At 58.7% G+C, this 20,834-nt stretch overlaps 1 protein-coding gene and 1 long non-coding RNA gene across 3 annotated transcripts; one reads left to right on the forward strand and one right to left on the reverse strand.

The window, feature by feature from the left end:
• Positions 1–6,535: 6,535 nt before the first annotated feature.
• LOC127390894 (uncharacterized) lies at positions 6,536–8,068 on the reverse strand. The gene is made up of 2 exons (XR_007890970.1): positions 7,961–8,068; positions 6,536–6,867 (listed from the first exon to the last, which is right to left on the reverse strand). It is a non-coding gene; the product is annotated as an uncharacterized LOC127390894 (long non-coding RNA).
• On the forward strand, positions 7,492–19,552 carry TGM2 (transglutaminase 2). 2 transcript variants are annotated; one of them, XM_051633024.1, is made up of 13 exons: positions 7,492–7,905; positions 9,890–10,069; positions 11,611–11,853; positions 12,851–12,969; positions 13,714–13,842; positions 14,343–14,523; positions 15,510–15,645; positions 15,764–15,867; positions 16,010–16,249; positions 16,384–16,656; positions 17,896–18,056; positions 18,302–18,438; positions 18,689–19,552. In XM_051633024.1, the coding sequence occupies exons 1-13, from the start codon at positions 7,896–7,898 to the stop codon at positions 18,843–18,845; spliced, it is 2,070 nt and encodes a 689-aa protein (XP_051488984.1). In that variant the 5' UTR covers positions 7,492–7,895; the 3' UTR covers positions 18,846–19,552. The 2 variants fall into 2 exon arrangements, with proteins under 2 accessions (XP_051488984.1, XP_051488985.1); XM_051633025.1 differs by lacking the exon at positions 7,492–7,905 and adding an exon at positions 9,021–9,202.
• The last annotated feature ends 1,282 nt before the right edge of the window (positions 19,553–20,834 follow it).

The following is a 20,834-nucleotide window of genomic DNA, read 5'->3' on the forward strand; positions in this document are numbered from 1 at the left end:
TCTGTGAGCATCACTCAGCGCCCTCCGCCTTGTTTTTGCCAAATCCCCGTGCCAAGCCCTGCTGAGCTTCTCTCTGGAAGCCTCGGCCACCCCCTGCAGCGCCGTGATCCTGCCCAGCTCATTAATGGCAGTGTTAACGAATCCCAGTCCCAGCCTGCTCCCCAGGCACTGCCCTGGGACCTCCTGTCCATCACTTCTCCCGGTCCTGCCCGTTCTCCACTCCCTACTGCTCCTCACAGTTCTTTTATGCTCCATCTTCTCCAGCTCAAACACTAAGTTCCCCAGTGCTTCTGCCACTGCCTCACTGAGATCCCTGTGGCTGAGTCTGTCCCATTCCTTCTGGCTTAAAAGTCATTATCAGAGAGAGATGCCAGGGGAGATGTACCCCACCCACCCTGGGTGAACCCAGCTGCTTTGCTCCATCCTCCAATCAATGCCAAGTCCTGAATGTCAGTAGTATCACCCCAGCCAGGAAAATTTTCCTACCTCTTCATGCTATGGTATTGACCCGTGACCAACCTCCTGGCCCTGCACCGAGTCTAAGGGGCTCCAGAAACCCCCTCACTGCAGAACTGAAATGCATAAGCATGGAGAGGGAGCAGACAGATGTGCCTCCCCCTGCTGCAGTGTCCCCACAAGCCGCCAGGGCTGGTCATGCCCCCTCCAGCCGGCTGAGCATCCCTGCTCCCGGCCCCAGGAGCCATGCCTGCCTGGACAGTGCCCAGCTCATTATGAGAGCCAAAAATCTACCTCCAAAAGCATTTAGAGCCCAGCCTGGCAGTTCCCTGGCTCAGTTCTCTGCTCCACTTGCTGTGCCCCCATTGCACACCCACCTGCAGAGCCCTGCAGCAGCCACTCCTGGTGCCTCCTTGGACATTGATTCCTGCTCAGCATTTCACCAGGCACCTGCAGTTTCGTTAGGCCTCGTTATCAGCACTGCTGAGCTCGACCTTCTGGAAAGTGGCAAATCAACAGGTGTTAAAAATGAACCACTGTGTAAATTGAACAAGAGCAAGAAAGAGGGATGACAACGTTATTACTGACATAATCTTGTGTGGACAGGACAGGGTGATGCCATCATTGCACACAAGCCCCTTGCTGCCACCGTGTCCCTGGCAAGCACCTCCCACCCACAGCTGAGGCCTCTTTGTGTGGCCCTGTAATGTTCCTGGATCCACAGCACTGCCAGGAGACAGAAGTGCTAATCAACACTTTTGTCATTTTCAGAATGTATTATTCTAGTTAATTCCGGGAGCCACTCAGCCTGGCTGTGGGCAGAGAGCTGCTGGTACACGGGGTGGCAGCCAGGCTGGGATCTCCTTTATCCCATCATTTAATTCAGGAGATAAAAATCTCTCCAGTGGCCTGGAGTAAAACTTTGTGTTGATTCCGAAGGGCTTTGCTGGTTTATAGGAGTGACACCCACATGCCCCAGCAGGGTTTGTGCTCTGCTGTTCTCCTGCACCAGCTCCAGTGCTGATACCAGCTCAGCGGCTGAAATGACCTGGATCTGGGCAGGGTAGAAGTGGCAGAGACCAAACCTTGGGCTCAGGAAGTTGCCTCTTTACTTAAACAGGGCGAGCAACTGCCTAAGTTCTGCACAGAGGTGAAAGAGGAGCTCACCAGGTTTTGTTTGTTGTACCTGTGTGTAAAGAGGGAGCCCTTTGAAAGGCACAGGAATCCATGCTGCTGTTCTCTCCCACCATCACCTGTGGAACAAAGCCAGTTCCTGTGTCTCAGGATCCCCAAACCTTGTCTGGAGAGATCATGGCCCCCAACCAAGCCCCCTCAGCTCGCTCCCTGCCGGGCTCAGTGCGCCCCAACCCTGCCCGTGGCAGCCAGGTCTCAGCTCCAGGACCAGCTGCCAGCAGCCAGTGGGAAATCCAGGTTTGAGAAGTAAACTCAGGCAGCAGCAGCAATAGGGATGTTCACCGTGCAGCTTTGAGATTCCTCATATGAACACCTTAATTCCTCAAAAAAATGCTGGAAAAATCAGGGAAGAAATAATGACCAACATGAATAATAACTGCTCACATCTTTGATGCTGTTCCCTTCCTGCTCTAAGTGCTCGGCCAGGAGCACTGGGGGGGGCCTGGGGGACAGGGGAGCCTGGGTGGCCAGGTCCTCCGAGCTGGGCCAGTGCTGGCCACCGTTGGCTTTCACTCGAGCCAGCCCCTTGCCAGAGCACCCAGGCAATGGGATCCCCCAAACCAGCTGGTGTCCAGGGCAGGAAGGTGCTGCCATTGGACCTCTCCCCTCAGCCCTGGTGAGAAGAGGCTTTTTTTCTCTCTCCTCAGCTAGGAAAAATTTGGGACTTTCAAAATTTCAGTTTTTAGGTTGGGAGAATTGCACTTCCCTGGAAAACAGAATGATCTTCCAAACCAGATGGAATTCAGTTTCTTCTGAAGAAAGCAAACAATGGCTTTCCTGTTTTCTTTTTCAGAAATGGAAAGAGAAAAAAGATTATTTTGCAAATCCTGAGATGAACTGATAACAGAAGGGAGAATTTCTGGCCCACTCACTCAGGGATTAATCATTTCCTCAGAGGAGCCCTGTGCTCTCAGCTGCCCTCAGCCCCCCCAGCTGAGTGGGCACAGCTAGATCCCTCCCACCAAAACGTGTTTTTGCAACATTCTGAAAAATTTTCTTAGCACTACTGCTCCTTCAGTGCATGATTTATGACTCTGAGTCTGACCAATTAAGCTATAACCTTTCTGGAAAGGCAAGTACAGGAGTTAATCAATGTCCTTTTACTACCCAGAAAATTGCAAAATCATTTGTCGGGGGCTGGGGGGCTGGGCTGGTGAGGGTCTGGCAATGGCAGCTCAGGACACTGCAGCCAGCCCAGCCCACAGATGGGAGATCCCACAAAGCCCAGAGAAAGACATTTTTCCAATGAAAAAAAGGTGATACAAGTGATAGAGAAGGTGGCGCAGGAGCAACAGCAAGTGGGCCAACATGAGCCCCCCAGACAGGACCCCCTGCAGGACCTGCCCTGGGCCCCTTCCCAGTACAGCAGCCCCCAGCATTCAGGCTCAGCCACAAACAGCCTCCAGCGTTTGGAAGCACAGGGTAGGGACGTGGCCAACACGGCAGCAGAAAGATGATCATGCCTGGATTTGTCCTGGAGCAACCAAGACACCAGGTCTGGTTTCAGCAGGTAAACACAGTGGGAGCCCTCAGTGTGAGGGGAAGCAAAGGGCAGCACCAAGCAGCCTCCTCTATCCTCAGCTCCACCAGGGTTTGGGAACCAGCTGCAAGCAGAGATGGCCCAAAGCAGCTTCGTTATCTCCTGCTCCACAAACTTCAGTCTCACCCATCATCAAGCCGAGTGGCTGGTGCTCCTGGGGAGCTGCAGGGTGGCCAGAAAAAAAGTGATAAAACAAAGAAAAAAGCAATAGCAAAGGAAAGCAGGAAGGGGGAAAGGTAACACCAAAGGGTCTGACTCTGAGAGCTGAACGTAACTCCAGCCTGGCCGGAGCTTGCCAGGGCAAGGCCAGCCTGGCAGCTTTCCAAAATCCCAGCTGTGCCCTATCCTGAGAGGCTGCTAGAAAACACAGATGCCCACCCTGGGAAGTGAGGCTGGGAGAATTATGTGGCCTCAGGCATTTATCTCCAGACATGTGCACTCACTGAGGGGCACCAGCTGCACCCCAGAGCCATGGCAGGGGGCTCAGACTCACCGCTTCCTCCCACAAACCTGGTTGGAGCCTGTGTGCCCTGAGGGCAGTGGGGAATATTGGGGAGGGGAGCGGGGCTGGGTCAGTCCAGCAAACTGCTGGGAAATGATACCAGGAGACTGGAATTCAGCTCGTGCCAGGTTCATCTAATGCAGGTTGCAAAACACCGTGTCCCACTCACACCTCCCCTGGCAGCCGATACGTGTTGGTCCCGCACTGCAGCCCACCCCCCTGTGCCACGGGACCATCACGGTGGCTGCCACCAGCCTCGTGGCCATCCCAGGGCCATTGGCTCAGAAAGGCTTGACACAGCTGGAGAACCCATCTCTCAGCACATTGCTACTGCCCACTCCATCGTGCTGAACCCTACCAGGGAAGCCCCCTCCCCAGTGGCAGGCAGGCAGCAGGGATGTCCTGGCCCCGCCTCCTATCCCCTGCTGAGCTCAGAGACTGAATAAATCAAGACCCAAGGGAGAAGTTTGTGTTTCTCCTTCCTTTTAAATACAAAAACTGACTCAGTCTAAGAACACAGACAGGGAGACAAAGAACTCCTCCTCTCGCCCATAGAAGCTCCAGGGCTGGGTCTTCTTTCAAGAAGACCCAGTTCTAAGCTGGTTCTTGCCCCCTCACAGTAGGTTCTGGTTCAGTGCTTGGCACCTCCTGGTAACAGCCCCTGGCTCGGCATGTGCTGACAGCTGTGAGCCAGAGCCCAGGAGCATGTCTGACACCACCAGCACATCCATCCTTCCTCCTGCCTTGGGAGTAGAGGACAGTTCAACCCTATGAGCTGTGACACCTGAGCATACCATCGTCCCTGGACCATGGAAAAAACACTCTGCTTTTCTCTGGAAAAGCCACTTCTCCTCCCAAAGGAAAGCCTGCCAGTTCCTTGTGCTGCTGGCCTGGCGGAGAGCTGCCCCACTTCCTGCCCAGCCAGCACTGCTAGGAACAAGATCCTCTTTGTGCCAGCTCCCCAGACCTGATGCCATGGGAGCCCCAGTGCAGCACCAATTCCAAGCATAGCACTAAGCCCCACCACAGAACCAAGCCCATCTTGCTCAACCACTGGCTCAGCACCAGAGCTGCTTGTGGTGACCAAAAGCCCCAAAAGAGGAATTATGCCTGGGTCACCACGTGAGGTGGGGAGCAGATGGGTCCCCTGGCTCTGCCAATGGCCAGGCTTTGGGGAACACCCTGGGGTGGGAGATGACACAGGCCAACAGGCAGGTCTGTCGGGGCTGGTTGAGAACTTCACAGGGGGACTCAGAGGAAGACACTGTCCCTTTTCACAGCTTGTTTATCTGCCGGCACAAGAGACTGAGTCAGGATGTGCGGCTGCAGGGGGTTGCCAGCTACCCCAGCACACACCCAGGACAGCAAACAGAGGCCCTGCCTGTGCAGGAGGAGGCAAGGCAAGAAACCATCAGGCTTTGAAGCAGCTCCAGGACCCAGGGCGGGGGGTAGGGAGAGGGAAGTTGAAGTCCTCTGCTGAACACCTTGAGCAAATGAGTTATTTTGGGCATCCAGCAGAGCAAACACTCTCTTAATGCAACCTTGTCTTACTAAGGAGAGTAAAAATAACACATCAGAGTAGTTGGCCTCTCACATGCAACATTTTCCAGTGCCCGGGCAGACAGATGCCTCTGCGGTACCTGCTGGTGAGTGAAGTGGGCACTGAAGCCCAACACAAGGGAGGTTTCCTCTAACTGGGATGCTGGCACCAAGCGTGGGGCTCCCCAGGGGGACAGATTGGTACTCAGTTCCTGCCACTTCAGACTGAGGTGCCAGGGCAGGGACAGATGCTGTCAGTTATTCCCACTCTGTTCTTGGCCAGGAAACCGGACAGAAATTAGCCCCTGACCAGTGCCGGGTGTCCCAGCTTGCCCTGCACACCCCAAACACACCTATACCCTCATGGCACCAAACTGCTCCTGATCCCACTGAGCAAAGCGCGTTTCTGAAGCCCCGCGGAGCCGTTACGGGACGTTTGTCACGTTACCTGCGTGATCAAACACATCCTGAGAGTGAGACCTTGAGCTGCTGGGTGCAGCCAAAGTTCAGGTAAGATAAGAGAGGAAGGAAAGGCTTGTACAGGCAGAGCCAGACCCTGCACCCTCCAGCATGAGCCCAAACACAGTGGCACATGTCACTGCCATTGGCAATGGCTCCTGTGCCCAGGAAGCTGCCCTGGGCCAGCTTGGGGCAGGTGGAACGGGCTGCTGTGGGGTCGTGGGCTCCTACTGCCACCAGCCCTCCCTGAGCCCCAGCCCTGCAGTGGCATGGCAGGGGAGAGGGGTTCCTGCATCCCTGATGCCCAGGGCAGCCCTCTGGACCCCCACTCTTGCTGAGCCTTCCCTGCATCCATGGGAAAGGCTCGACCCAGCTCTTGCCCACGCTGCTGCACCAAGGGCTGCGGGAGGGGGAGGAGGGTGAAGTTTTCAGAGGTTCCTCCCAAGTGCAAGCAGGGAGAGCAGGACCCGGTGGCAGTGAGGGCAGGGGCACCTGTGCGGTACGTCTGGCAAGAAGGCATCTTGGTGCAAAACCAGCTGCCAAACCAGCCCTGTGCCCCCTCAGTGGGTCCAGGACCAGCCACCCCAGGAGTCCCCAGCTCAGCTCACGGGGTTTCTCCTGGGTATCTGCTCCTGGCATGCTCAGCCCTCACTGGGACTGTTTGTGCCAAAAAGCCCCCTGCGGAGCTGGCGGAGGTTGCAGGTCTCACTGCAAACCCTCCCAGCCTGGTGCTGAGGCTTGTTCGAGCAGAAGGCATCACCTGTGATGTGGGGCCCCTCAACAGGACCACTGGGGGAGCAGATTCAACTGCATGACTAGGACAGGGCACACCAGGACACAATACAGCCCAGGACAGCAGGACTTTATTGGGGCACAGCCCATGGGGTGACCCTGAGCACACAAGTGACAGACCCAACTGTGGACATTGCCATCCACCAGGTCCTCAGTAGTCGCAGCAGCCCTGGAGCAATGCAGGAACCACCAAACCTCCTGGCCTTGGGAGGGGAACAGATGAGGGGTCTGGAGAAGTGGGAGGGGACCCATCAGGCTGAGGAGGGTTCCCAGCATGCTGCTGCCTCCAGCACAGGGGCTGCAGCATCCCACATCTGACCAAGAGCCAGACTGAGGGCTGGCACTGGGGGTGCATCAGGAACAAAACCCATCCTTGCTCCTGGCCCTTAAATCACATGAAGAAAAAAAAAAAGCAGTAACTAAACCAAATCTGCTCCAGAGGTGAAACTTCTCAAGACCTCATCATCACAAGCCACACCCCTGCTCATGTACCACAGGCACTTCAAGACCCCATGGGCGGGGGGAGGAGGTGTCTCTGTCTCTGCCAGGTGGTCCCAAGTGTGTTGGGTCACCCTGGGGTGCACAGAAGACCAGGCCAGGCAGCACCACTGGCAGTCCCACGGGGCCAGAGACCCCCAGCAGGGTGGGGACAGCTGGTGCGTGAGGCAAGGGCTGCCAGGGACAGGGCCGGCCCCTGCTCCCTGCACCACCTCCCGTGGCACCGTGTGCGGAGCAAACACCGAGGTTTCCAGCACGTTTTCCCTCCAACAGCAAAGTTTCCAGCACATTTTTCCCTCTGGCCACCACGTCTCTCAGGGACGGACTTAGGGGAAGGGCGATTGGCCGCTGCAATCCCGAGCAGCCGGAGCCCTCGCCAGAAACGGCCACGAGCGGAGATAAGGCTCGGGGGAAGCAAACTTTATAAGGAGAAAACATTCCCCAGGTTCCTGGCACCTCTGTGTGAACTGCACAGCCCCTCTCCTCCCCCACTTACATTTTTTTATCCCCTCCTCTTCCCTTGCGGCGGTTCCAGTCCCCCCGGGCGGGGGGGGGTTCGCACCGGGGCAGGGGAGGCCCAGCGCTCCGGGGCGGGGGCTCAGTCCCCGGAGGCGTTTTTTACCACACACACACCCCCTCTTCCCTTTGGGTGGTTGTTTTAGATAGGTGGGACCCAAACCACTCTGTTTCCAGGAAACTTTGTTTTTCCCGTCCTTTCCCCTCCGCCATCCCGGCCGCGGGGGTGTGCGCGGCGGCGGGCGCCGTATAAATGGGGGGAGTGGTGGGGCCGGGCGGCCGGCGCTGAGGGGCAGCTCCCCCGAACCAGCACCGGAGCCAGAACCACCTCAACACCAGGACCGGCACAGAGACCAGGACCAGCATCAGCACCGGGACTGGCACCGGGACTAAGACACCATGGCTGAAGGTAAGACCCCAGGACGATCCCCCCGCTGACGGCCCGGACCCCCCCCCCCCAGCACCTGTGCGGGACCCCCTGGATCCAGGCGCTCCCCCAGCCGGGGCTCGGTGGCACCTGCAGCCGGGAGCCCCTCGCTTGCTGCCCCGCGGGCTGGGCCAGAGCCGGGTCCCTGGGCTGGATGGCAGTGACAAGAAAAGCCAGTTTGGTGCTGGATTCACTCCCTCCTTTCTCTCAGCAGCTCTCCCTGGCCCCAGCAACACCACTATTTGCAGAACGAAGCCTGGTGCTATTTAAAGCTTTTAGTGCTCTCGGAGACGGGTGTTGACAGCTGGACTAGGAGCATGTGCCTATCGCACCCTGGTTTAAGGAGGATTTCTGGAGGCTCAACCAGCCCTCATGCTTGTGGCCTCCAGAAATCCCTCCAGGCAGGTAGCTTTGCCCATTTGCAGGAAGGGGCAGAGACATCCCCGCCCTGCTCCCACAGCACCATCTCCAAAATTCCAGGGAACAGGAGAGAGGGATCTGCCCTGGTGCCAGCAGTGCCCCGGGCTTTCCCAGCTCACTGGGCTCCCAACAGGGCAGCAGCAAAGGCAGCACAGGTCCCAGGGCTTGGACACTGGCACTGTCAGCTCCCAGCACAGAGCTGAGCCTCTACACCCATGGCAGCCCTTGCTCCTGCATGGCCGTGCCTGGGACCCCACTGCCATCCACATTCCCCAGCAGTCCCCTCCCTGTCTCTCTCTTGGCACTGATCACTTTGGGAAGAGGCACCTGTGCTTTGAAAAACTCCCCATATTTTGCTAAACTGACGAAGCACAATAACCCTGGGACACAGGAACATGAAGAAGCCCAGCCCTGCCCTTTAACGTGCTTATTTGCAATGAGTTTGTCTCAGTGCCAGCAAGGTTTGCCCTCACACAGTTCATGTGCTGTAACACAGAGCAGTATTCCTGCTTACAGCGGGGGAGGTGGGAAGGGAAAGATCCTTTCCACACTCTGTCCTCACTCCAGGGTCCTGATGGACTGGCTGGAGGGACCTTGCCCTCATTTATGGACAGTCCCAGCTGTCCATGGCAGCTCTCACAGCACAGTGGGGACCGGAGATGATCCCCTGGATGCACGCTGTGGTGTCCCTGAGCCTGGAGAGCCTGGAGTGGGGTTTCCGTTTAACTCTGGGAATGGTGAGCTTGGGGTCAGCCACTTCCATCTGGCACCAGCCCAAGGAAGGCTCAGTGACCACCACTGCTGTCACGCAAGCACCAAGAAGGACACAGCCAGGGAGAGCTGCAGCACAAGGGCCCTGGTGAGTGCTCTCCAGCCCTGAGCTTGCTGTGTGCTCCCCTGCACTGAATATTTTTGCTTTTTCTGGCAATGGCCCCAGCAGAGTGTTTAAGGGTCACTGGCTCAGCAATGAGGAACGATACCACACGGCTCCAGTGCAGTGCTGGGAGGGCTGTGGCTGCTCCAGCACACAGCCCTGCCTGGGCCAAGAGGCAGCGCAGGGCCCAATGGCATTAGACACCCTCTTTGTCACTGAATTTACTGCTGGTGTCTCCAATTTGTCACCAGTTGCAGGGTCGTAAAGCCACCCTGAGGGCTGCCCTCAGCCTGGCTGAGGCACAGAACCATCCCTGGCATTCTCCTGACCCAGCAGCGCTCATTTGGGGTGGGGGCACTCAGACAAAAACCCTGTTTTCTGGGATACGTGGGGCCTGTCAGCAGAGATGAGCTCTAGGCTTTGCTCCAGCACCAAGAGCCATGAACTGAGGCTGGCACAGCTCTGAGCCCAGCACGGCCACGGCACCCAGAGCCATGCCAGCCACACCGGGGGGGATGGAGCTGCTCGGGTGGAGGAGGCTGCAGAGCCCCAGCACCACGGTCCAAAACCCAGGTTGGGGGGGGGGGGTGGGTGGGTAGCATCAATCCCCTCTGAGGGGCACAGCTGAGTGCTGGGGCCGTGGTAGAGCTGTGCCCACTGCTGCCTTCACAGAGCTGGTGCTGGAGACGTGGGACCTGCAGCATGAGCACAACGGGCAGCAGCACCGGACAGCGCAGATGGGGCAGCAGCAGCTGGTGGTGCGGCGGGGACAGCCCTTCACCATCACCCTGCACTTCTCGGGCAGGAGCTACGAGGAGGGGGTGGACAAGCTCGCCTTCAATGTCGAGACGGGTAAGTGTCACCTTACCCTGCCAGGGCTCATCCCATCTCACACAGCAGCCCCAACCCCACCCCGAGGCCCCTTTGCCACTCTTCCTAAAACAAGTGTTATTTTGGGGCCACTGTGTCCTGCTGAGCCAACCAGACGAGAACTCAAAGTGAAACTGCACCCAGTTTCTTCACAGTGTGAAACACTCTCTTCCATTTCCCCTAAAAGCTCCAATTCCTCCATGGGGTGACAAACACTGACCTAGAAACTCCCAGTTCACCCTAAAGCAGTGGTTCCCGCAGTGCTTTGGTCCCAAGGCAGCCATGCCAGGGTCTCCCTGCCCACTGTTCTGACCCACCAGGTTTGGATAAGGTTGTGCTGCGTCCCAGGCAACCCCAGGAGATTTTGCAAGTGAGGAGAAGTCCCTGGGTGCAGCCCCCAGGGACAAAGGGGGAGACAGGCTGGCAGCAGCTGCCACCAGGCTGGAGCACAGCCTCAGAGCTTACAGAATAATGAGCAAAGGTCTTTCAGCTCTTGCAAAGGCACTTAGCCACATGGCCCTGGCACATCCTTCGCTGGGGCTGGTGACATGCAGCCCGAGCAGGAGCTGCCAGACCTGGCCCATCCAGGACAGCAAGGACACGTGCCATCCCCCGCAGGAAGGGGAAATGGCTCTGTGTAAAAAGAGAGCCTGTGTTTTTTAAAGTAGGCATGTTTGGAGTGGCCTGCTTGGGTGCCCAGGCCCTGAGGGGAAGCCACGGGTTTTACAGGAAGGAGGAGGAGGAGGAGGCAGAATCCCAGGTCTGCCCACCCCCACTGCAGCACCAGTCTGGCCCTTGACCAAAGGACAGGGTTGGCTCAGCCTGGCCTTCCCAAAAGGACAGAGAGGAGAAACTGTGTCACCCTCATGAGTTCACGAGTATTTTTGGTGACTCGTCTGGCGCCCAGCCCACGCTGCGGGTGGAAGCTGGCAAGGAACCAGCCCCAGCCTGTGCTCTGGAGCAGGCTGCAGTGGCACCACCACAGGGCCACGCTTGGCTGGGGCCAGGCATCCCCACTCTCTGGAGGAGCAGCATTTGGATCTGGCTCAGAACAGGTGACTTGGCACAGCCACCAGCTCAGAGGGGCCAGCAGGATCACAGCGTCCTCGGCTCAAGTGCTCCAACCACTGATGTAACCACTCATGGTGGGGGGTTTGCAGCAACGCCTGTGGCTGCACACATGTAGCTGAGCTCTGGCTGAGACCACCCCAGCAAGGGGGCTCTGGCATCAGCTGGAGACACAGCCCTGGGGTGAGCTTCCCCCTCCACTGTCCCAGCCCTGGAGGACCCGTGGGTCCCTCCATCCTGCCCTTCCTAAAGAGGGAAAGACATGGCCAGCTTTCTAGGGCCAGGCTGCCCCGCACCCCTGATATCCAACAAACCCACCAGCAAACAGCCCTGGGCTGCACGAGCTGAGGTCTGGGCAGCTGCCACAGAGCAGAGACCACGGGGTGGGTCCCCTCAGTGTGGGGCTCCCAGCGTCCCCGGAGCACGAGGAGAGCTGACATGAGCCTTCTTGGCAGGACCCTGCCCCATTGAGACGTCGGGAACAAGATGCCATTTCGCCATGACTGACTTCCCGGAGGAATCGGGCTGGAGCGCGGTGGTCCAGCAGCAGGACGGGGACTCGCTCTCAGTCTCGCTCTGCTCGCCCCCCAGCGCCCGCATCGGCCGCTACAGCCTGACCCTGGAGACCTCCACGGGCTACCAGGGTGCCAGCTACCACCTCGGGGACTTCGTTCTGCTCTTTAATGCCTGGCACCCAGGTGAGCCTTGCACCTCCCCAAGATCGGGGGTTCCCAGGTGAGGAGAGCCTGAGCCCCCTCCCCAGCTCCACCGGGACAGGGCATCCCCTCGGGTCTCTCCCCATCGCATTCCCCAGATGCCCCAAGCCATCTACCCATCCCTACAACGGGTCAGGGTCACAAGCACCGTGTCCTTTCCCCCTGACCGCCCCCCTCCCCTCACATGCACAGCCCCTTTGCCAGAGCCCCAGACAGCCAGTGCCCTGTCTCCCCACAGCACGGTGCCCCACGGGAACTCACCTCTGCTGATACAAAGCCCTGGGCAGCCCCAGAACCAGCTCCTGGCTGGATGGGCAGAGGAAAAGCCCTTAATTGGCCCTAATTAGTTGCCCCAACCCAGCTCTGGTGTTCTAGGCTCAGAGAAACTCAGGCAATCGAAGGCAGGACAGGTGCTGCAAGTTTTAACGATGCCGAGCAGATAATTGCCAGGATTTTAATCTCCACATTTTTCCTCTGTCTAAGGAGCTGCCCCACTCCCTGGCCAGACCTGGTGATTTCCTGAACCCAAACACTCAGTCCTGGCTTGCCCAGGGCTGTGTCAAGCACCGGGGATGTGTGTGTTGGGATTTTTTTCTGAGAACGTTTCCAGTAAATAGTGATTCTTCCAGCAGTGACTGTTGTGCAAGCAAACAGCTTCAGCTGTGCTTTCAGCCAGCACTCTCTGTTTCCACTGCTCACTTCTCCCACCAGGGAAATTTCCCCTCCTGGGAAAAGACCTGACTCCATAAAACAAATGGGTGGAAAGAAAGGGAGAAATGACAGAAAGAATGGAAATGAAAATGACAAGTCCGCTAAAAATGTCCCATCAGCTCAAATCAAAATGGGCTGGAACTCCCCAGCAGCTTTTTCAGATAGGAGCAGCTCCAGCCCTTTTTCCCGCCAGATGTGGGGGTTGGAGTCCTGAGCAGGGGGTGGCTGCAGGGCAGGGCCCCATCCCAAATTCTCACTCTCCCCACAGAGGACACAGTTTTTCTCCGGGACGAGAACGAGCGCAGCGAGTACGTGCTGGCCCAGGAGGGGCTCATTTACCAGGGTTCCCGGGACTATATCACCTCCATCCCCTGGAACTTCGGCCAGGTGAGGGGGACGTGGCCCCCAGGTCCCCCCGCTGAGCCCAGCCCCAGGCTGGTGCCCTGCGTGTCCCCCCGATGCCTCCAGCACCCCGGGGAGGATCCGTCCCGGCCATGATCCCGTTTCCCAAGGGGAGGGAGCTGACCCGGCAGCGCTGCCGAGCGAGGGGAACGTTCCTGCGTAGCTCCCGGGGCCACAGGCTCCTCATCGGGGCAGCCCCGCGGCTCCGGGGCCGGCGCCCGGTAACGGCCACGCAGACACGTCGGAGCCCGCGCCCTGATCCGCCAGCCCGGGGGTCCCGGTGCCCTCCCGAGCTCCGGCTGTGCCCAGGGGCTGCGGGGCCGCTGGGAGCGGGGGTGCCCGTAGCGCCCGCAGGATCCTCAGCTCGGGGAAGGGCTGCTGCTCAGTCGGTGACGAGAAATGGGTGTTTTTTCCGCCGAGCTCGGGCCCTGGCTGACCCTGCACGGCGGCGGCAGGAAGCAGGATGCGGCCCCGGTGCGAGGGCGGGAGCTCGTCCCTGGGCTTCCCGGGCTGAGCATCCACCGGCTGCAGCGCCAGCCCCTTGTTGCTGTGGCACAAATGGGGGACATGTCTCAGCGGGTGCTGGCTGTGGGAGGGAACCCCAGGACGTGTGACCCCTGTGTGGCCAGCAGCTCCATTTGCAGGCATCGTGGTGAGGCAGGGATGGAGGACAGAGGCCTCAGTGCACCGTGAGGACCTCACAGCCCTTTTCTCCCCGCTCTGCCCCAGTTCGAGGAAGACATCTTGACCATCTGCCTCAACCTGCTGGACACCAACCCCAAATTCCTTAGGGACCAGAACAAGGATTGCTCCCGCCGCAACGACCCCGTGTACATCGGCAGGGTGGTGAGCGCCATGGTGAGTTCCCCGGGGCTCCGGCCACCAGGTGTCCACAAGGTCCCCAGCACCCCACGTCCCCTGGGGTGGAACACCCCCATGCTGTCTGCCCAGCTACAGCTGTGACAGAGGTGCCATTTGCCATCCCTTCCCATTTACCCCAGTTTCCTTCCCCGGGGTGCTTCACATCCCACTTACCACCTTTCCCACTGTTGTTCTTACATCACCCAAACTCCCAGGCAGGAGGATGTATTTCCAAAATCCATCCCCAATTAGTGCATCCTAATTATGCCCTCTCCATCCACCCACTCTCCCACCTGCTGGGTTGCAGGTGGATGCAGTGCAAGAGCATTCTGGGATGCACACATGCACCTGCATCCCAGCAAGCTCTTGGATGGCTCATGGAGGTGATGGTGATGGCACATCTGAGCTGGGGGAAGGGTCTTTCCCTCCTCACCAGCCTTCTCCTGCCCCTCTGTGCTCAGCCATCGTCCATCACGACACCTCTTGTCCTGGCATAGGTCAATTGTAATGACGAGGACCGGGGGGTGCTGGCAGGAAGGTGGGACAACTGTTATGAAGATGGGACGAGCCCGATGGCCTGGATTGGGAGCGTGGATATTCTCAGGAGGTGGAAGAAGTTTGGGTGTCAGCCAGTCAAGTATGGCCAGTGTTGGGTCTTTGCTGCTGTGGCATGTACTGGTGAGAGCAGACATCCCCTGTGTCTCCATCCCCAGAGGACAGGGTCAGCCGTGTGTCCCCCCCCATCTCCCATTCCAGCCCCCTGCCCTCCACCACCTCCCTGTGCTGCAGCAGGAGGGAACACCAGGGCTGGTTCCAATCAGCCCACAATTATTGCATAGCAATCAAGCTCTCTGTTATTCTAATTTGTCAGGAAACAGAGGGGGGAAATGATAAAAAAGGGCTCTGGCTTTTTAATTCGTGCTGAGGCCAAGGGAGGGGCTGGGCACATGGCACAGGGGAAGGAAAGTGGCTTTAAGGTCAAGTTTGCAATAAAGTCACCAATCCACAGAGATCAAAATAATTTCCATGCCAGTGGGGCCGTTGGACTGGGGCGTAGGAGAAGAAAAAACTCCCCAGCTCACTCCTGTGGGGAAGCACACGTGCACCTGTGCATTCTCACCCAGTTTCACCCCAAGATAAACGCTGCGTGTGAGGAGTTGCACGAGTGCACGTGTGCATTTATATATCACAGACAGGCAAGATCATTTTTAGAGGAGAGAAACAGCAGAAAGCTAAAGTGGATTTTCCATGACTCTCCAAAGTTTATAGCCTTCCTTTGAAGTGTTGCAACTACTTCTCTGTTCCCCAGGGAGCTGTGCTCGCAGTAAAAGGCAGCTGTGAGGTTGAATCGCAGGCTGCTGCCCCTGCACTCCCTCAAAAGCTCTGGCAGCAGCTTTTGTGCTTTTTTTCTCCTGCCGTATCAGACCCCAGCAGGCTGAGGGAGCTGCACCCCACCCGCAGCACGAGTCCCACCCCAGGAGCAGCTCATCCTGGGGACCAGTCCCTGGGCACCCATTTGGGCAGGAGCTGTGTGAACCCAGGGCTCTGTGGGACAGGGCTTGTGCAAGCCTGGAGCTGTGCACGCTGGGGGCTCCCCAGGGACAGAACTGAATGAGCCCAAGACCCCCGGGTCTCCCGCCTCACCCTGCCCTGCCTCCCTGCAGTCATGCGGTGCCTGGGCATCCCCAGCCGGGTGGTGACCAACTACTACTCAGCCCACGACACCAACGGCAACCTGGTCATCGACCGCTACCTCAGTGAGACAGCGGAGGAGGCCCAGCACTCCAAGGACATGATCTGGTGAGGAGACACCAGCCTCCCTACCCCCAGGGTAGTGTTTGCCCCTTCCCCAGCCCTTCTCAGCACCTGGTGGGTGTTGGGGAAGGCCAAGGCTCCTACATCCTGGCTTCCCCGGTAGGAACTACCACTGCTGGGTGGAGTCCTGGATGGCCCGTCCAGACCTGGCAGCAGGCTATGATGGGTGGCAGGCACTGGACCCCACGCCCCAGGAGAAGAGTGAAGGTACATTGTGCACCATGTGGGCACCCGTCCCACCCAGCACCGCAGGGTACCCCCTGCCACAACTACATCTTGCCCCTGCAGCGCCTGAACCCCAGGTGACCAAACCAACCCTGGGTGGTGACGGTGGCTCTGGTCCCTGCAGGGGTTTTCTGCTGTGGGCCAGCCCCTGTCAAGGCCATCAAGGAGGGTGACCTGCAGATGATGTATGACATCCCCTTCGTCTTCGCGGAGGTGAACGCTGACGTGGTGTACTGGGTGGTGGGGCCTGACGGGACACAGAAGAAGAGCACCCACTCCTCAGTGGTGGGGAAGAACATCAGCACCAAGAGCGTGGGCAGGGACAGCAGGGAGGACATCACCCACAACTACAAGTACCCAGAGGGTATGGGCCAGCAGTGGGAAACAGAATGGGAATGATTAATTAATGCAGCAACTGCACCAGGAGGGCTGCAGAGCAGCCTGAACCATGCCCTCCTGGTACCTCCCTGGGAACCACCGTTTTTTCACGCACCCCAGGGTCTGAAAAGGAGAGAGAAGTGTTTGCAAAGGCAGAGCGCGAGACAAGGTCTCTGAGGGAGCAGGACGAGGGGCTGCACCTCAAGATCAAGCTGTCGGAGGGTGCGAACAACGGCAGCGACTTCACGGTCTTCGCTGTCATCAACAACAACACGGACACAGAGCGGGTCTGCAGGCTGATGCTGTGCGCCCGCACCGCCAGCTACAACGGCACCGTCGGGCCCCAGTGCGGCTTGAAGGACCTGCTGAACCTCACCATCGAGCCCTGGGAAGGTAAGGGGCTGGCTGGTGGCCAGGTCACAGAATCACAGGTCAGCAGTTCCATATTCTCCAGGGTCTGTGGTGAAGCCACGGTGCTGGGGCCAGGGATGGGTCCCCTCAGCAGAACATCCCAGGGGCTGGGGCAGCCCTCACAGCCCCGCGTCAATCTTTGGTGCCAGGATAAGGAACGTTGCTCAGGCAGGGGCTGGAAAGTCATTTAGAGCTGGAGAAAAGTTAGTGCTGTCACATCTGTCATGCTGAGGGAGCAAGATGTGCATCCCAGGGCTGTCATCCCAGGGCTCCTGCACTCCTCTGCTCTTCCATGCAGAGGATCCAGGCTAGGCTGGTCTCTTCAGTAGGATTTTCCCATGGGCAGGGAGAGCAGGACTGCCCAGCTCGGCACTGACAGCTCGGTCCCAGCTGGGCAGGGCAGCGCTGGGGCTCTCGGTGGCCCCTCCTTGGGTGGGCACAGCATCTCGCAGCTGCCTGGTAATTAAACAAGAGGTTTGATTTATGTCAGTTTACCACAGACCCTTCAGGGCTTGGAAACACAATACATCTGCTGTCCTGAAACAGCCTAATTTTTAATTTCTGCCAAGACCCACTCCCCTAGCAGGGCTCACTGCTGCTTGTTCTGCAGTGTTAGGGGAACGTGCTCGCTCTGGCCACGGTCCCGGGGAGCAGGACGTGGCCTCGGCTCGTGCTGGCCCCCTCCCTGCACTGGGGTGATGGCTCTTCATGGACCATTTCCAGCAGTCACAGCTTCTCCAGGACCCTTCCCCAAGTCAGCTGGTTGCTGTCAGCCTCCTTCCCCCCTTCAGCACTAGACAGCTCAGACCCTGGAGGGTTTTGGTATAAACACAACTTGGAGCTGAGCAGGGGTGGCTGTGGGGAGCTGGGCTGCCTCCAGCCACCAACACTAGCTGCCAGCAAAGCCTCTCCAGGCTCCAGTGCAGGCACATCACTGGGTCCAGCCCTGGCACAGGGACCCTTCCCCTCTCCTTGTCCTGAAGACCACTTCTGGCACCTGGTGTCACACCCAGCCAAAGTCCCTCCCCACAGGCTGCGTGCACCCTATGGTGCCCTTTCCCCACAAGGGTACCACTAGTGCTGCAGGGACCCAGCCCCCCAGGACTGTCCAGTCCTTGCAAGGCACCTGGTGAAATTCCCAGGGAGCCCAGACCATGCCAGCAGCAGCGGGTGCTGGGCTGGGGAGGGTGTGAGCCCTTACCCCTCTGCTTCCCATTCCAGAGAAGCGTGTTCCTCTACTCGTCCTGTACGAGAAGTACAGGGAAAGCCTGACCCAGGACAACATCATCAAGGTGGTGGCTCTCCTGACTGAGTACCAGACTGGTGACATCATTGTGGCCATCAGAGATGTCTACATCCAGAACCCAGAGATCAAGATCAGGGTAAGGGCCCTGTGCCCTGTCTCAGGTTGGGGGGTACATTTCCCATTGACAAGGGGTTGGTCCCAGTGCCCCAAGCCCTGGGGCTGGGGCAAACCCACTATGGTGGGGCTTGGGCAGCAAGTCCTGCCTTCCTGAGGGCCTGCATCCCCTGGGGAGCTGCTTCAGCCCTGCCAGGCTCAGGGCAAGGGGAGCACAGCAGCCCCTAGGCATGGCAGTGCTGGGGGTCCAACCATTCCTCCTTGCAGATTTTGGGGGAGCCGATGCAGAATCGGAAGCTGGTGGCAGAGATCAGCCTGGTGAACCCCCTCACAGCCCCCCTGAACAACTGCGTGTTCGTGGTGGAAGGCACTGGCCTCACTGATGGGCAGCAGTCCAAGGAGCTGTAAGACCTTTTCCTCCCTTCACCCAGGGCCAGTGGGAATGGGATGGGGGCAGATTTTTGTGCCTGGGACCCTCCAGGGAGGGCTGCCCCGGGTCCCAGCTCTGCTATGGGCACAGTGGGAGCTGTGGCTGTGCTGGTCCCCACGGGGAGTCAAGCATTTCTGCCCCAGCTGGGACCACTGGGGTCCCTGCACCATCCTGCAGACACGGGGAGGGGGACAGGTCACCCCACTGACCCTCTGCCCCCCCAGTGAGGAGCCGGTGGAGCCGCAGGCAGAGGCCAAGTTCAGGCTGGATTTCGTGCCGAGCCAGGCGGGGCTGCACAAGCTGATGGTGGATTTCGAGAGCGACAAACTGACGGGGGTGAAAGGCTTCCGGAACGTCATCATCGCCCCCCAGCCCAAGTGAGCGGCCCCGTGGCCCCCCCCTGTGCAGAGACCCTCCCCTCTTCCCTCCCTCCCCTCGGGGCTCGCTGCCCCGCACTCGCTTCAGCCGCTGCCGCTCCGGGCAGACGGAACGAGCCCCGAGCCCGGCGGCGCCGCGTCCGCCCCGGGAGCGCCCGGAGCTGCGGGGGGAGAAGCCACAGCAGGGGCGGGAGCGAGGGGACAGGAGAGAGGAGCTGGAGGCGTTCGGGAGCTCCCGAGGGCAGCTACTCGCTTCACCTCCTTTCCCTCACCCCCACGGGTGACGTCCCCTTCCGGCGTGTCCCCCAGCCTGGGTGCAGAGGGGCCCCCCGGGCAGGGGCCAGCCCCCTCCCCTTCCTGCAGCCCCGGCAGCCCCGGCCACAGCAGGTTTTCTAAACCAAGCAGCAAAACCTCCAGCACTGATCACACCTCAGCCCTGCTCACCCGCGCCATTACCACTCTCTGAACGCAATTCAGTAAAGATTGTACACTGAGCAAAATCTGTTTATACACCATATCCATCCCCAACATCCATCTATTTATAGCTATATAAATACACACTGCATATAACCCTCCTGCACAGGTAAAGCAGCATGCTTGCTTTAATAACCATTCCTGTCACTGCAAACGCTCTGCAGTGAGCGATGGGACATTACCTTGACATGATTTAACTATGCAAGCACTGAATAAAAACTGTTTTTCACTTTTAAAGCCGTGCAGGCTCTCCTTGAGCATCATTTCTGAGCAGAGGCACCAGCAGCTCTCACAGGAGAGAAAGCCCACAGAGGAAATGAACAGATTTTGCATGGCCAGGCTCCTGCTGGGGCTGCCCACGGGCAGCTGCTGGAGAAACCCAACCTGGAAGTCAGTGAGAAGGGGAGGCTGAGCCCAGGGGTGTGGGAGGAGGGGGAGAATTTGTCTCAAGCCTGGAGCAGGGGTCAAGGTCCTTCTGAAGATAAGTGCTTCCCACGCCAGGACACGGCCCTCCCGCTCTCCCCACAAACACCGTGGGAGCCTGTACACAACCACCAGAAAAGCTGTTACAGACCCAGTGGCCTCCTGCTGCAGCCAAGTTTTCCCACGTCCCCAGGCAAAGGGGATGCTGGCAGCCCACCCCAGCTGGGGGACAGCACAAAGTGACCCCACTCAGTGAGCTGGCACCCAGCTGGTCCCAATCACCCTGACATTGCCCGCAGCTGTGGTGGGAGTTTCCCATCCTGCCATGATCCAGGGTGGATGGGGAGCTGGAAGCATTTCTGACCCAGGACAGCCCGTCCTCCAGCTTCACTTTGTTTATGTTTAAGATGAGATAAACCCTCCATGTGCTGCCAGCCAATCCCAAGGGTCCACACCATCATCCCAGCACTCTGCTCACCCCCCGGGAGGACAGGCAGGAGCTGCCCTTTCTCCATCCCGGCTCCTGCCCCAGGCTCTGGCTGCTGCAGGTTACCTGGCCTAAAAAACCTTTCCAGCCAACCCTCCAGGATGGCCACACAATCCTTCTCCCCTCACCTTGTGGATGTTTAACCACATCTCTCTGCCCCTCTTTGCTCAAATGCAACCAGAACACGCAGCTGGGGGTGGGACCACCACAGGGGTGGGGTGGGGATGCAGGGCCCATCCCACGGGAGGGCTGAGGAGCACAGGAACTGGGAGTGCACAGCTGGCAGTGTGGGAACAGGACCAGAGCTCCAGGAGAGAAGGGGATGAGGATTCTCCCCTCCTCCTGCAGGCTGGAGAGTGAGTGCTGGGGACCACAGCCCCCAGCTCAGGCAGCATCAACCCCCCAGACAAGCCCCAGGAGCTTGAGAGCCCCAGCAGTGCCTGAAGGAGTTAACAGCAGGAACCCAGCGCTGCCTCCCCTGTCGGGAACATTCCTCAGCGCCAGCCATGATGCACAGCCTTGCTTTCAAGAGCATTTGTTACACACAGCTCTGCTGAGCCAGGCTTCAAGCTGCTCAATGCCTGGTTTAAAAATAACCGGCAGCTCCTC

This window comes from Apus apus, chromosome 15 (genome assembly GCF_020740795.1).
Source record: "Apus apus isolate bApuApu2 chromosome 15, bApuApu2.pri.cur, whole genome shotgun sequence".
Taxonomy (NCBI): domain Eukaryota; kingdom Metazoa; phylum Chordata; class Aves; order Apodiformes; family Apodidae; genus Apus; species Apus apus.

Coding starts and splice junctions, on each gene's coding strand:
- TGM2 (XM_051633024.1), top strand. Junction 10,070..11,610: donor CGCCTTCAATGTCGAGACGG/GTAAGTGTCACC, acceptor CCTTCTTGGCAG/GACCCTGCCCCATTGAGACG. Junction 15,646..15,763: donor CACTCCAAGGACATGATCTG/GTGAGGAGACAC, acceptor CTTCCCCGGTAG/GAACTACCACTGCTGGGTGG.